Genomic DNA, 15,572 nt, shown 5'->3' with positions numbered 1-15,572 from the left:
TCAACTTTTTCTGTTGCGTTTTTTTTTGGGCGGGGGTTTGTGTATGAATTTCCAACTGGAATGACCGTACTATAAAAACGCTTTGATGCAGTATCAGGGGGCTGCGTGGGTTCTGCCAGCAGCACAGCAGCACTTTTTTTCTTCTTCTTCTTCTTCTTTTTTCTTTGGGCAGCATATTCCTCACACAAGGCAACAGCAAGACTCAGCTAGAGTCTACTAAAATCAGTGCTCTATTATGACTGGATAGATGTGATGGAAGGGGGTAGAATAAAGGACAAAAATGCAGAGACACGCCAGGTAATACCAACTGCCAAATATTTCCTTTTGATAATGAAACAGCAAGAGTGACTCACTGCAAAGACGAATCAATGGATGAATTGTTCACCAAGAGTAGCTGATAGTATTACAGAGATAAATTGCCTCTCAGCTTGGTGGTGGTGTGGATTCAAAGATGTGCGGCTGCATTTCAGAAAACAGAAACAGAGATTTTAGGACAGGATTTTTTTTTTCCAGTCCAAAGGTTGTAGAACATTCTTGACCAATGCAGGTTTCTTTATGCTAAAACTTCTATCTATAACATGATCATGCATTTTCCAGAACAGTCTAGAGATTCAGCATCAAACATTCTCATGCGTTTTCAACCTCTTCCTTCCTTTCTGCAGTTCCACCAGTGATCTTGAGGCTGGCTGAGCCGGAGAAACGCCATGACACCTGCATCGAATTCACAGTTCGCGGTTACCCGTACCCCAAACTGCGCTGGTTCCACAAGCAGACGGAGATCAAGGAGAATGACTTTATCTGGACCGACAAGGATACCTACCAGGACTACTTGGAGGGTTGTCTGTTGTTTAAAAACCCGACCCACCTCAATAACGGCAACTACACTTTGGAGGCCAGCAATCATTTGGGAACAGTCACGAAGACGGTATACGGTCACTTCCTCAACGACGAGACAGAAATCGGTGAGTGGATGACTTTTTTTTTTCTGTACTCAAAATGCAGTTTAACCAAGGTTCAGTCCCCCAGGTTTGATAGAAAGTGAACCCAAGGTGGAGCAGAAGAAGTATCATCCAAAAAAAACATTTTTTGATTCCACCTTAAGCGATCATGTTCAACTTCTGACTTTTCAACTAGGCCTTTGGTGAACTTTCCAATTTGGACTTTTCCAGGTTTTATATAATGGCTCCAGAACATATTGGAGGATTTGGTTTTACAGTAAAACGTTCCAACAGAGCATGCAAGCTGTGCAGCTAATCCCTACTGCCCTGGTTCATTCAGGTTCAGTCAGGTAGGTTGTTCACTTGCAGTTCACACTGAGTTCACAGACCGGGAGGAAAGGAAACCCACAAAGTCTGGCAAATTTCTCCCCATGGTCAGCATTCCGGGGCGAAACCTGTCAGTTTATTGACGTAGCGTGACATTCTCTGTCTCTTCTTTTACAGGCTCAGTGGAAATAGGTGAGTGTTTCTATTTTCAATGCAACCTTGTTGGGTTTTACTTTTTCTGTCTTTTCCTTCCCATTTGTTACTCCTTGTTATATGCTGGTTTGCCCACACACATACAGAGAGGCGCGCACACACAGACACCGTTTGACTAACGCTTTCATGATGGTAACCATGGAGAAATTTGTTCACTTTGTGCTCCTCCATAAAGTAGTTCTTAGCAATGACCTTTGATCTACTTTGCCAAGTAGAATAAATCCTCTTTGTATGAACTAAGCGCTGTGTGGGGGCAATGATTTAGTTCGTTTTGACAACCACTTTTTTTTCCTCCTCCTGTTCTTCCAATCAGAACCTTTGCATTGTGCTTCTGGTGCGCTGTAAACCTGACACACATCTGCAAACAATAACGATGGATAGCAACGCTGCTTCTTTTGGCACATTATGGGTTAATACTTGCTTTAAAAAAACAATTCTGATGGGAAATTGGAAAAGACTGCTCTGTAAAAGTCGTGCTAAAGGAGTTAGCCTGTCAGCAAAGCTATTCTAGCCTAAAATTTTATCTTAATTCTAAACCTGTTGCAGCAGCACATGCTAACGTTAGCTTCCACAGTCCATGTTTGTAAAGGATTTTTTTTCAAAGACTTTCCTGAAACAGTTGAAAGCTCAATGGGTGTAACGACACTGTGCACAAATCTGATGGTTGAATAACCTAATTAACAGATTAAAAATTAATAAATATCTTTGTTGTTGAGCTCATATGTCTGTTTACTCAACAATTTATCAGTAAACAGTTTTGGAATTGAAAATGTTGCTAATTTTGACTATGTAGTTTTTGATTGAAATGTGATTGATTGCAGATCCTGCAATTAACGTGATTAAAATTTTAATCAGATTCCACCACCAATTTCAAGATGATCTGTTTTGAACAGAAGCACTTCAAATTTAGCTGTCGCATTGATTTCAGTGGTTTTTTGAATACAATTTTTTTAAATATAATTTAGTATTCCCCTAATTGTTTACCTTAGTTATACGACTACAGCGTGTTCATTGAAAAAGGCCTCTCTTTGGTTGTGACAGCATGAACTACTGAAGTTGTGTTGCATAACAGTGTTACCAAAATTCCTTTGATTATATCGGGCAATAGCTGCCAAGATCATACATTTTCCAGAACAGGTTGTTTTTGGTTGTCTTCTAGATGGTTTTGGCAGCTCAAACAAAATGGGCTAATCCAATCTTTGACCTTCGTTGGGTTTCCTCCCTCATCTATATGAAGCCGTTGGTACCAGCCGGTTATGATACTGCTGTGTGACCAGTGATGGAGACGAATGGACTTGCAGGGCCCAGCTGCACGAGGCGGTGCTGTGGCCTCATGCTGGCACTCATGCACCAACTCGTACTGCTGCGTGTGAGGAGCGCTCAGTGACAGAGGGTAGACTACTGACAGGCTGAGTGATGCTAACACTGCTGGGCAGAGAGGAGCGCAGAGGGAGGAGAGAAGACGGGGATCATAGCCGAGAGGGAGGGACTCGGGGTTAGTGGTGGCAAACACACACACACATATACACACACTTCAGTGCTGTGTAGGTGCTCATGCCTGGGCCAGTGGCAGCCAGCCATTATTTTCCCCGCAATTACTCTGTAAAGCCCTGGCCGCAGGTCCCAAAAGTTCTGTTCTTTTTACGGTTTGATATCATTATACATTAGAAAGTATTTTTCTCTTTTTTTTTTTGCCAAAATCTGTAATTTTTAGCTGTATTTGTTGAGCATCAAGCCTAATGCCTGTAAAATTTATGCCACTTAGTTTAAGTCCATTAGGTTAAAATTTTGTCAAACTCTTGGCTTTTCATGTAATATTTGTTTGTTACAGTCTCTGTGTCTTTTGGCCAGTTTTATTTCACCTGATGTAACATTTGGCATGCCGGCATCAGCTTCCTTCTACGGCTCTTTTTATAAATGTTTACTTCTACATGAACTCTGCCTTTGTTTTTCTGTGTCTTAGTTGCTCAAGTACGCGCATGTGATTGTGCAGCTGTTATGATATGTTCATAAAATATTTGCTTTGAAGCCTGAGTCTGGGTGCAGCAATGTTTTGATATGTTTGGTTATATTTAAAGTTATTAATTTATGTGCATTTTAACACACTTTGTGGGCTTGCTGGATTGTGCAGAGCCTCGTAAAAGCATCAAAGCCCCTGACCTCTTTCACACTCTAAGCTACAAACCTCAGTGTATTTTACAGAGCACTAATATGATGGACCAAACACAAAACAGTTCATCATTCTAAATAGAAAACAATGAAATGCATCCTATCTCCAGATAGAATATTCAAAAAACTGTTGTACGTGCCAATATCACTTTGTCAATCAAATCAAAGCAGCTATGTGAACAGATGTTTAATATTTTGAAACTTTAATAATCACTCATCGAATGTTAATATTTTAACAGTTTACCAGGTTTTATCAATACATTCATATACAATTGGCCCTTGATCTTGATATGGACCAGAATGAAAATGAGTTTAACATTCGTTCTAGCAGAACGTTGTCCTAAACGTTCTGCTAATCATGAACTTTATTGCCTAAAGTTAATGATTTAGAATAAAGCATATTTATATATTAGAAAAACCCTTTTAAAGTCCAGAGACAAGTCCAATCAACAACCTGAGACATTATTCACAGATAAAACAATCTTATTCTATTTTGAGAAAAAAAGGGCAATAGTGTCAGTCTGTAAATGTGAAAAACTACCTCAAAATACTGTGATTGAGTTCAAAGGGTATGAATAGTTTTGCAACTCTCTATACTGTATGAGTAAACCGACATATCTGCATAATAAAAAAAATACCTTAATGTCATTTCTTTGTAATTCTGAGCTTTTAGGTTGGGCATTAACCTGTGTCCGTATCATTATTAATTTAATTCATTGGTCAGCTGTATAGACGGTGGTTTATGACACAGTACAGCTCGGCTTGGGCTAAAATGAATAAAAGTGTCTCCAGTTGTCTCCAGCTATTGTATGCATTTGCAACAAAGGAGCAAACCAATGTCATAAGAGGTTTTCTTCCCTCCCTGAGTCTCTGATGCCTTTTGTTGTGCTTCTGTGTTGCAGGTGGGATCCCTGAGGATGAAACAGGGCGACCAGAAGAAGATACGTTTGGGGTGAGTTTTCTCTTTAAAAACATGGTTGAAACGGCTGGTAAAAAAAAAAACTCACGATCTCGGTGGAGAGAAGCTTTCATTTTCTGCAAATATTCCCTAATTTTGATTTATTTTTCTCTGAGTTTGCTTTGACATTTTTGGCTTGAACACTGAAAAGTTTGCACACATTATTCAACAAAGCACTGCTGAATAATGCAGATGGTAACAAACAGCGTAAACCAAGAAGAGCCACAAATAATGATTTTAGCTGATTATTTGAAGCATTACATTTCCAATTGTTCTGACGATTAATCGATTAATTTGATTAAAAAATAATAATTTAACCACTTAAACCTATTTTATATTATTTCAAAATCCACAAGAAATGCAAATAAATAATTCAGTTCTTTTTTTAAACAAGAAAATCTAAATTTTATTGCCTAAAATGCAATAACATTCCATTCCTTTAGACATTTAATCATTTGTAGCACAGGATTCATCTAAAAACAATACTTCTACATCAGTGCAATTTAGGACTGATCTGTTTAGCACAATGGTAAAATAATAATCACCTTTTGGATATTTACAAAGAAGAATTTATTTATTGAATGCAAAACTTATTTATTTTTTGTTCAGTCTTGGCTTAGTTACTCCTCTGAGTGTGTCTTTCTTTTAGCAAATTACCTTTTTTGAGTCTCCCTACTCATCTATTTAACGATTAATCGATTGCTAAATTAGCTGACGAATATTGAAGCAGTCGATTAATCACAATTCATTTCATTGTTTCGGCGTACCCGCGTGTGTCCTGGGTGTTTGATCTTCCTCCGTGAACAACCATCAGTTTGTTCATCAAGACCCAAAAATGTCTGTGTACGGCACATAAATCTGCCACAGCGTAATGCATTATTAAACAGCTCCATATTTCCTGTATTTTCTCATATTTTTCTCTTTCCAATGTGCCCCGGTAGATAGCTAACCTTTAATGGGCTCTTAATAGACTTATAAATGGCAGACATTTTGACATATGAGAGCAGGAACTGCACAGGTGTAATTAATAACATTCGTAATGGCTGCTGTCAGTCTTCTGTGACAGTTCTACTTTCATGGGCAGACTGCATACCGGTCATTGGCATACCATCCTCTCATACCTGATGGAAGTGAGCCACTGTGGAGTTATTAATTAAACATGTGTTTCTCCTGCTATGACCACTTCCCTGCTGAGAAAAATTGCCACGGTACCATTTACAACACTGAAGTGTAATGTGTCACGGCTGCAGCACCTGTTAACACAGACGGTTATTTTTTGAAGCCTTTTAGTAAAATTATAGAGGGGAAAAATGACAGGCGTTAAAAAAAAAACTGATAAAAGCTGTTTTCAGAGTCTAGACAAGGAAGGAGTTTATATAATGCCGGTGAGGGAAACGTAATTTCAAGATGTCATACTGGAAACAAAACAGAACATTTGTTTTCTCGTTGTAACATTAGAAAGTGTTGTATTATAAAACAAAACAGAAAATATCTAAAAGTTCTGGGGTTCGCTCCTGAAACAGGCGTACGTCACTTTCCACGCAAAGGTTGTGATCTATGAAAAGAGCATGATGGGAAAAAAAGCTTTATTTTGTTTCTGCTGTTGAGTCAGGACGAGACGTAAAGGTCTTTCAATGACAAAAAGCTTTATAAGCCAAGTTCAATATTAAATCAAAACATTTCATCAAAGTTTTCCCACCATCACATTCCTTGCTCCACATGATCACCATGGTGATGTGGACCAAAGATTAACACATAAAATATGAGGCAATGAGTGATTGCTGTTATTTAAATACCATGGTGATGCCATATACCATATCATACCAGTGGTACCATACCAACTATAAATGAGTGGCGTTTATTTGTCTCGCTCTACTCTGGCTACCAAAGTGATGTTTTGTCGACTCACATAATTTTGGTAGTCACACATCAATTTCTGTCCACCACCATTTTGAAAGGCTTTGGCAAACCATGGTGAGAAATGTACAATCCAGATTTCGTCTTGGCTTTTTTCACACAACTTTTAGATCATCAAATAAATTGTAGCACCTGACAAAGAGAACCAAATTAAATACAAAAAGCAGTTTTCAAATGATTATTTAACTTTGTAAGGAGAAAAAACAACAACAACTATCTACTGATTGTGCCACATTTGGCAGCAACTGCCATCGAGTGTTTGAGGAAACTGGTAATAGATTTTTTATATTACTGTGGAGGAATATTTGCTTTGACTTCTTTTTCAGAGTCGTTTTGGCACATTTGATGTTTTTATTTTTATTTTAATTTTTTTTGCTCTAATTCATGATTTAACAGGAGGGACTTATGTATTTTGCATCTTGGTTTCTCTACCTAAACGAATTCATAACCTAAGTGAATTCACTCTGGCTACCAAAGTTTAATGTCTGACATTAAACTTTATCTAAAGATCTGAAATGCTTGTTTGTCAAGAAGCAAAAATGGCTGAAATTTGTATGAGCAGCTACTATTTTCACTGCAGTTTTTCCTACAAAAAAAAAACAGGAAAACACATTCAAAAGATAGCTTAGCTCTGTCATCAGAGCCAATAAGCCACAACTATGAGTGAATATAAAGAAAAAAAATATGTTCTACACCGTATTGCTTTCCCTACTTTTACAAATGCTTAATTTCTATTCTAGAAATACAGATATATTTTAATATCATTTTCAAACATGCTTTTCAGAGTACAGCTATGACATTAAACAAGAGAGGCTTTAATTAAATGTGAAAGACAGAAATGTATATTATAAAAAGCTGCAACCTTTCATACAAAGGCAGTCTCATTGAAACACAGAGTAACAAGTTGTAGGAATCGTAATTAAATCAAACCATCCAGAGCTTGTTCAGCAGATGAAAGCAGTGTTCAATCTGAACCCCGTTCTGCCCACCAGGTTTGATTCTGGACATAAAGACCGTTTACCTGGTGCGATGTTAATCAAAGCAGAAATCACCTTATTTCACCCTGATTTGATTAGACCCATTTCCCTGATTGCTCTCGTCTCATCCCTCCTAGGTTACCATTGCTGTGGGTCTGGCGGGCTTCGCTTGCGTCCTCCTCCTCGTCCTTTTTGTTCTCATCAACAAGTACGGCCGACGCTCCAAATTCGGTATGAAAGGTGAGTCCGAGCAGCTAGCTGGACGAGGGAGAGAAGCCCAAAAAGCCGCTTCTGTTGCTTTGCCTTTCTGGCTGATGCGTCTCGGTGTGGAATCAATTCCGCTTGTAAATCTTCCCAGGCCTTGCTGAGCTGAAAATCGTTCACGAGTGACGACTGAAGCAGTCCCACGTTTTAGTGCAGGTTAAATAAGCCGATACTTCATTTCAGCTATATTCCCTGCATGGAGTCATTTGGGACAAAATGATGTTTTCCTGCAGTCGGAAGGAAGTGTATTAGGTAGATTTTTCTTGCCTTTTTTTTCTTTTTTTTGCTTGTACACAAAGTGAAATAACAAAATTTTTCTGGAGAGGACATGCAAAGCGATTGCTCAGTTCTTTCATTTTGTGTTTCTGGTGTCTTACATGAACACGGCTTCTAAGTAGAGATGCACTGATCAGTTTTATGCCTTTGGTTTTTGTAAAACGGATACAGATGTTCCCCCTTCCCACTGTGTTAAAAGAATGCATAAGGGAAGTGTTCACATTGTTTTTATAGACTTTCTGCCATTATGGCTCAAAAAAAGCATTTAAAAGCTGCAGTATGTAACTTTTATGGAACATGGTTTTTACATATTTGTTAAAATTATCGTCATGACAGAATAAGAAATCTGTAGAAAAAAAAAATCGAGCTCTAAGTACTAACTGCAGAAATACACCACTCAGTCAGAATCAACCAATCAGAACCAGCAGGAGGGTCTTTGCGCTGTCAATCACTGTCGTTCTCACATCCACTTCACTCCCTTCTTCTGCTTCGCTTGAGCTGGTTCACCACAACATAGCCTGCCACAAATGCTAAAGCTTGTTAGCATGTTCACCAACCACAGTGGATAAACAGTTTTCCTGAAATGGTGAGTTGTTTCTCCACCATTACCACATTGAGCAGTGAGTACATGAGGACGATTGACAGCACTAAGACCCTCCTCCTGACTCTGATTGGTTGTTTTTAACCAGGAGCGGAGCATTTCTTCAGATGGCAGTAACAGCTCAGGGAGAAGGTGGAGGAGCTTAATCTTTTCACAGATAATGTGTCTCATAACATTTAGTCACAACATGGTGACAGTTTTAGCAAATATGGAAGAAAAACATATTTTTGTAAAAGTTATGTACTGTAGCTTTAACATTAAAATAAATGACAGCGAGAGCTGTCCTTTCTAATTGCTAATGTCATCCTATGTTAGCAGTTAGGTACTTAAACAGTTTTTCCATACATGAGACCTTTGAAATGGTTTTGAAAACATATGACAGACAGAGATTGAAAACTTAAAAGGTTAAAACAGAATTTGTGCTGTAGTCACAACTCTCTCGTACTTGATCTCTTGCAATCAGAATAAAAAATCATTACTGTGCTTTCTTCAACTTTGTAAAAGGAAAAAAATACTAAAATGGGTAACGTTTAATTTTCACTTAGTCACAGTATTTGCAAGTAAAGAGTGTTAGTATTATTGCTGCGACTTGATGGCGCTTATGTATAGCACATTCACTGACCTAAACATGACGCTTTTTTTTTTGTTGTTGAATTTTCATCAAGCACAGGATCATTTGATTCCGGTCAGCAGCTAATTTACTCGGCTCTTTTCCGCTTCTGATGCTTCCGGAAACGCTGGGTGTACTTTGCTCTGTCGATCACGTCGAGTTTCCGCTTCAGGCCGGCTCCTGATGTTGCTTATCTCCTGGCTGTTGGTGTTTTGACAGACGGAAATGGCTGTTGTTGGTCTGATCTAGGAGTGGATCAGGGGCAGAGGAGAGATGGGAGTTCAGTTCCTGTTGGTTCATTTCTCATCAGACTGAGAAGAAGAGTCGACAGCAAGCGGCTGCGTTTGATTTGACGAGCAGCTCCGTTTGTATGTCGCTGTATATTAGCTTTAACGTAACCAACTCTCTTGTTCGGTCGTCGCTTTAAGTGCGTCGTCATTTCTGCCGTCTTCTTGCTCCTTCAAACAAAAATGCTGATGAATATTAACACGGCACTCTGACCCTCAGACATCCCCTCTTCTTCATTAAATGCATAAAGTACGGCGCCGAACCAGAAGAGCGACTGCCACCTGTTAATTACCTATTTTAGAGGATTAAAGATTATTTACCTCAGTAAACATCTCTGCTGTAATATTTTGAAGGGTGGCAATTAATGCAAAGGCCTAAAGCCGGCTCTAATCAAGGACAAGCCTTAATGAGGTTTCACACGCTGTTTGTTGTGTCACATTAATTTTTTTAGCTGTGTTAGCAAACATGGAGCAAAAGCCTTAATACTCTGTGAACTTTTAAATGCTTTTCAAAACTTTTTCTTTTTTTAAATACAAATCTGATTTTAATGCATTGAACTCTGTTACCCCTAGATACAATCTGATGCTGCAAACTGTCTAAGTTTGAAGCAGGGTAAGGTTATTAAATAACATCCTAAGCTTTTAACATAGTTTATTATTTAACAATGGAAAGAGTATCAGTCTACAAACTTACCAACACATGGCCTTCCATCTAGCGATCTAATAATGCTAATTAAAAAAAATTGAATAAAACAACTGCATTGCTATTTCAGATAGTTTTCATTAGTCTTCAGAGTGTTTTTTATGAAGTTATATATTGTTTAAACTAATGAGATGTGAAGCCGTTCAACGCTAAATGAAAGGTGACGAAGAGAAGAAGCAAAAAGTTTGAGACTTCACCGTCACCGTAAATATATAGCCAGAGTTACAATAGAATGATTTAGATAAAAGCATTTTTTATGTTAGAATGGTCTAGTCAAAGTCTAGATGTAACTTTAAATGAGAGAGGCTTGCAGATTGATGTTACCCAATTCTCTACATCCAGTCTAACAGAGCTTGAGCTACCTTGCAAAGAATAATAAGGAAAAATATCATCCTCTGAGATGAACACCTGAAAATATCCAAACCTCCAGCTAATTTCACACATTATTGACAAGACGGGGCTGAATACTAATGCAAGTCACACTTTTCAGATATTTATTTTAAAAAAAATTGATCATTTTTGATCTACATTATTCACTGCGTTGTGTTGGTCTATCACACAAACACCCAATAAAAAACCATTGAAATTTGTGGCTGAAACATAAATGCAAAGTGAAAACTTTGCATTATTTAAAACAAAATGAACCCCAAATCAGAAGGAGGAAGAAGACACATACATCAGCAAGCAACAGTGACAAAGAAGCGATCACACACACACACGCACACACACACACACACACACACACACACACCCACACACACACACACACACACACACACACACACACACACACACACACACACACACACACACACACACACACACACACACACACGACTTGAGCAGCTGATTGAAGGCGCTGAGACTTGGCGTTTTCGTAAATGAGATCTGCTTGCTAATGATGCGCCCGCTGCACCCTAACTTTGTCATTTCTCTTTTATTCAAGTACCTTTATTCAGCTCATGTAACTGGATTTTGCACAGCAGAGGAGTTTATTTACATCCACCCACGGCTGTGAGTCGCTGTGTGTATGCGTGCGTGTGCATGTGTGTGTGTGTGTGATTTAGTTCAGCATCTAGTCTACGCAGCTTCAGAGAATCAATATGAATCTGGCTGTAAAACTCAGACTGTCAGGAATCGGTGTTACTGCGCGGCTTTACTTATTTATTTATTTTGTTATACTTGCTATCTAAATCGAAGGTGATGTACTGCTTCACATCTGCAGCAGCCCTCCTAGCATGTGGGAATTCTCAGAGCAACGGCCAGCAGCACTTTGCAACGGGGCAGCATCAGTCCTCTGAACACAGCTTTGTCCCATGGATAGTCCAGACTTTATCTGGGAACCTCTGAGTACTATAGGATTTTTTTCTTTAAATGGCAGTGTAAGCCTTTTTCTTAAACCACAACCAGCACTTCTTTATAAGGTATGTTAAAGGGGCAGTGTTATGTATTTTCTAGGTACATGGTGCCATTTTATAGCACAACAAAATAACTGTTATCTTTAGTTGTTACAAAAATGCTTTAAGTTGTTGTTGTCGTGCATTTAACTCTGTTTGGCATCTCGGGCGTCCTGTTGCCCCATGTGAGCATGTAGCATCATAGCTTAGCCAGTATTTAAATGCCCTTATCTGTCATTTCAGGTTAGGTCAATCTGTCTTAGGTCAGTTATGTCTTTGAGTTTAGTATTTTGCGTTGACCTCTTGTCTAATTGTTATGTTAATCATTGCTCACACTTTGGGGTAAATAAAACCCCACTTTTTTAAATTCAACACCTGTGTTCTCCGTTTTGTACCGTTTGGTCCCTGACTGTCTCTAACCTTTTTACTGTAATGCGGAAGCTCAGAAACTTGAGGTGGATCTTAGTCCTTGAAGGCGGAGCTAGGTCCCACCAGGCGTTTTGCCCTGCTGAATGGTTGTCATGGGAGATTAAAGGCTTTCTCAAACATGTATGAAAGGATGAAGGCAACTACATAAGTATCTTTTTGATGAGGGAATGACATTATAACATGATGGATATCTAAGAAAAAACAAAAAGAAAGCATTGAGCTTTGATACCCTTTTATCAAAGGGTATCTGAGCATCCTCAGCCATCATTTTTGGCTTCCTGATGAATCTGTTTCTCTAAGGTAGTTGGGACTTTGCTGCCTTGTTCAAGGTAATGAATAGTTTTCATGATGCAGGGAGAAGCAGCACCTTGAAGCGTGAGTCATCTAAGCCATCTAAGAACAAGCCACTTTTTTTTTTCTTTTTGCATGAATATTGAATATTTGTGCATTCTCTCTTTAGTGCAAAAGTAAAAAAAAAAAAAGAGATGAAAATCAAATACCTCTATACAGCATTGCTTCCATATTGTTCACCTTTAAAGTGCAATGTTTTGGTTTACAGGTTGCAAATCGATAGTAATAGCTCCGCAGTTCATAGTGTTCCTTCCCGTTGCCGTTTGGACGCCGGACCGGGGCTTTTGGCTTTAATAGAGATGCTGCAGTCTTCTGCTGCCACCGAGAAAAGATTGAGGGGAGCAAACGACCTAAAAAGTCTCTTTCAGGACCCCACACCGCTCGGAACAAAGGCCTGATTTGTCCACTGTGTGTGTTTTCTCCTTCCACTCTTGTTCTGGAGAATCAGCTGGGAGGCCTGAAAAAGTCATTACCTTTGGATGGAGCCATAATGGATTTTCGCTCCACTAAATCACCGTGGCTATTTTGGTTGTTGGAGTTTGATCACCGACCGTTTCTGGCCCTCCAATAAAAAAAAGAAAAAAAGCGTTTCTCTCTCTCTCTCTCTTTTTTACCCTCCCTTCTTTTTTATGTGGCTGTATATAAAGGTGTGTGAGTGGATGTGAGGGGAATTGGGTTTATTTTCTGGTCCCCCACTGCTGCCCTGCATTTCCACCTGCTTTGCTTTTTGCAGATCCCTTGTGGTTTTATGAATGATACTTTAAGCTAAATGAGTGCATCTACTCAGACTGCAGATAAGCCGCTCTGCTAATCGATATTGTGTCGCCTCGCCTCCTGGCTAAAACGCCTCACAGTCAAAGCATCAGACTCATCTTTCAAATGATGATTCACACCAGTGGGCTTTGAAGTGCCTTTTTCCACAGATTTTTGTCAGCAGGGAATCAATAATGCTTCTTTAGAAGAAGACATGTCAGTAATAAGCATTGTTCTCCCCATCATTTTTTTTTTTTCCTTAATAGTCTCTTGGAAAATTACCTCACCCCTGTTGCTGGAAATGTGGCTAATATTTGTCGCACTGTATCCCGAGGCTCTGTCTTTTCATCCCTTATTTGGTGAAACGATAGAGGCCGGACTTTGAGCAAAATGCAGATCATCAAAATTTCGTGGCAGATTTGATGTTGACATTCAGATTTGTGTGGTTTGTCTTCGATCTGCAAAAAGCCACAGTATCCATTAAAGCTGTTATTTCTATTTTCTTTTCTATTTTTTTTTTTTACACATTTATACAGATTTTTACAAAAACAAATCTGTGACATTATTTAGTTGGTTTTATTTATGAGCGAAGTGGAATTGTTTTTCCAATTTTGCTGATGGCACCTGTTATGTTTTAATAGGATCAGCAGTCGGCTGCTGTAGCTTTAAGCAAATTCATTTCAGATGCATTGTTTCTCCTCTTTAAGCGCAAAAGAAATGGAACGACCTTGACAATTTAATGTTTATGTAACATCAAAAACAAAAGTAACTTCTCAAAAAGATTTAAATTTTTGCATGCCTCACAATTTTGGAGCTTACTGTATCAAATCTTATTTTTGCTTTTCTTATTCTGATTTGAAAATAAATAATGAAAGTTAAAGTTTAAGTTTCATAGAATAAAACTTCTTTATTGTCATGTATTGCATTAACTTAATTCATTACACTTATACAGAACTATGGTAATTATTGAAAACAAAAAGCTCATTATCCCAAAGTTTGCATTTTACATGTTCTTTACAGTCGCTAAGGATAAACGCACTTCACATGTTTAGCATTACTAAGTTTATGTTTCCTAAAGGAATTGAACTCATGATTTCAGTGTGATGTTTACAAAAGGTCACATGTAACAGATTCAGATGGACTTATTATGGGCTAGTAGTCACTAATTACCACAAATACCAGGATCTATCGCACAAACGTCCTTTTATTTGCTGAAGTGTCGCTCCCTGTTGTGGCAGACTGAGTTTGTATTTCTAGAAACTTCCTATACTTAAACACCATAGCGCTACTGAATAACAAATAACTTTTTCTCACAGTCACACCTTCTGTACTAAAGACTGTGTAGTGTTTGTTACGCTGCGTTCGTTAAACATTACTAGTTTTTCACTGACCAATCACTAGTCGGAGCATTTTTCTGGGCTTCTCTGCTAAAAGTTCCTTATTGACTGTAACAGCATGAAGCTTTGGAAACTAACTGCAGTAAAAAAAAAAAGTTTGTTTTGTTTTAAATATGGGATCTTAAAATTGAGGTTGGACATCTCGTCACACTGATCATACATCATACAGAAAACTTGGCGGGATTTTTTTTTTTTTTTTTTTAGAAATGTACTGTTTTAAAGACACTTATCCCAGATCCTGACCAAACATATGCAACCTTTTGAATTTGAGTAAAGTTACAAAAGAGTTTCTAAAAACAATAAATAAATAAATAAATAAATTATCGCCAAGTTTTCTGGCATTTATCAAATAAAATACAGTTTGGTGATTCTAACTGAGCGAAATCGAGAAACGTTTGCTCTGATTTAGCAACAGACAACAATAAAAAAATCTTTTTTTTTTGCCCAATTTAAATATCTGGCATCAACAGTGCTTATCTTCTATTCCATTCGAATTCAGAAATACTTTATTGATCCCAACGGGAAATTAAATAACAATACGAAGGTACTTTTTTGAAATAGAAAAGAAGAAGCTTAAATGATAGGGATTTTTATCATCGTGCTACTTCTGAATTATGCATATGAAGACAACCCTGAGCTAATTCTGCCGGCCCCAGTGGGCTTTGAGCGGTCCCCTGCACATCGAGCTGCGCTCTGCTTCTCCTGCATGCGGCTCATCTCCATGAGCTGCTGAGTGTTTACATGAGCAGCAGATGATGCAGCTGCTATTTTTGGCTGCTTTTTAACATCGCATTTTGACTGGAAATACAGTGTACACTGAGCACACAAACAAACAGGCACGTCAGGAGGAAGTGACAGATGATGGGAACGGGGAGGAAAGAATGATGGTTCCTAAACCGGAAAACTGTCTCCGTTTGGTTCGTTTACCTAATAAATCACGTCGTGAAAAGACCTGATATACTTTTGTTTTTTTCTTCCGTGCTAAAAGTTTTGTTTTTTTGTCCA

The 15,572-nt window shown here is 38.4% G+C and overlaps 1 protein-coding gene across 3 annotated transcripts in view; it reads left to right on the top strand.

The window, feature by feature from the left end:
- The window catches only part of ntrk3b (neurotrophic tyrosine kinase, receptor, type 3b), a 273,222-nt gene that overhangs the window by 146,526 nt on the left and 111,124 nt on the right, over positions 1 to 15,572 (top strand). Inside the window, exons 8-11 of one of the 3 annotated variants that reach the window (XM_008404813.3) lie at positions 663 to 962; positions 1,443 to 1,457; positions 4,550 to 4,599; positions 7,637 to 7,730. In XM_008404813.3, coding sequence (XP_008403035.1) covers positions 663 to 962; positions 1,443 to 1,457; positions 4,550 to 4,599; positions 7,637 to 7,730 — 459 coding nt within the window. Of the gene's footprint in view, positions 1 to 662; positions 963 to 1,442; positions 1,458 to 4,549; positions 4,600 to 7,636; positions 7,740 to 15,572 lie in introns of all 3 variants that reach the window. The other 2 variants (XM_008404812.3, XM_008404814.3) reach the window with 2 other exon arrangements.

This window comes from Poecilia reticulata, chromosome 3, assembly GCF_904066995.2.
Source record: "Poecilia reticulata chromosome 3, P_reticulata-male-v2, whole genome shotgun sequence".
NCBI classification, from domain to species: Eukaryota; Metazoa; Chordata; class Actinopteri; order Cyprinodontiformes; family Poeciliidae; genus Poecilia; species Poecilia reticulata.
This window is presented reverse-complemented; position numbering and strand designations above follow the sequence as displayed.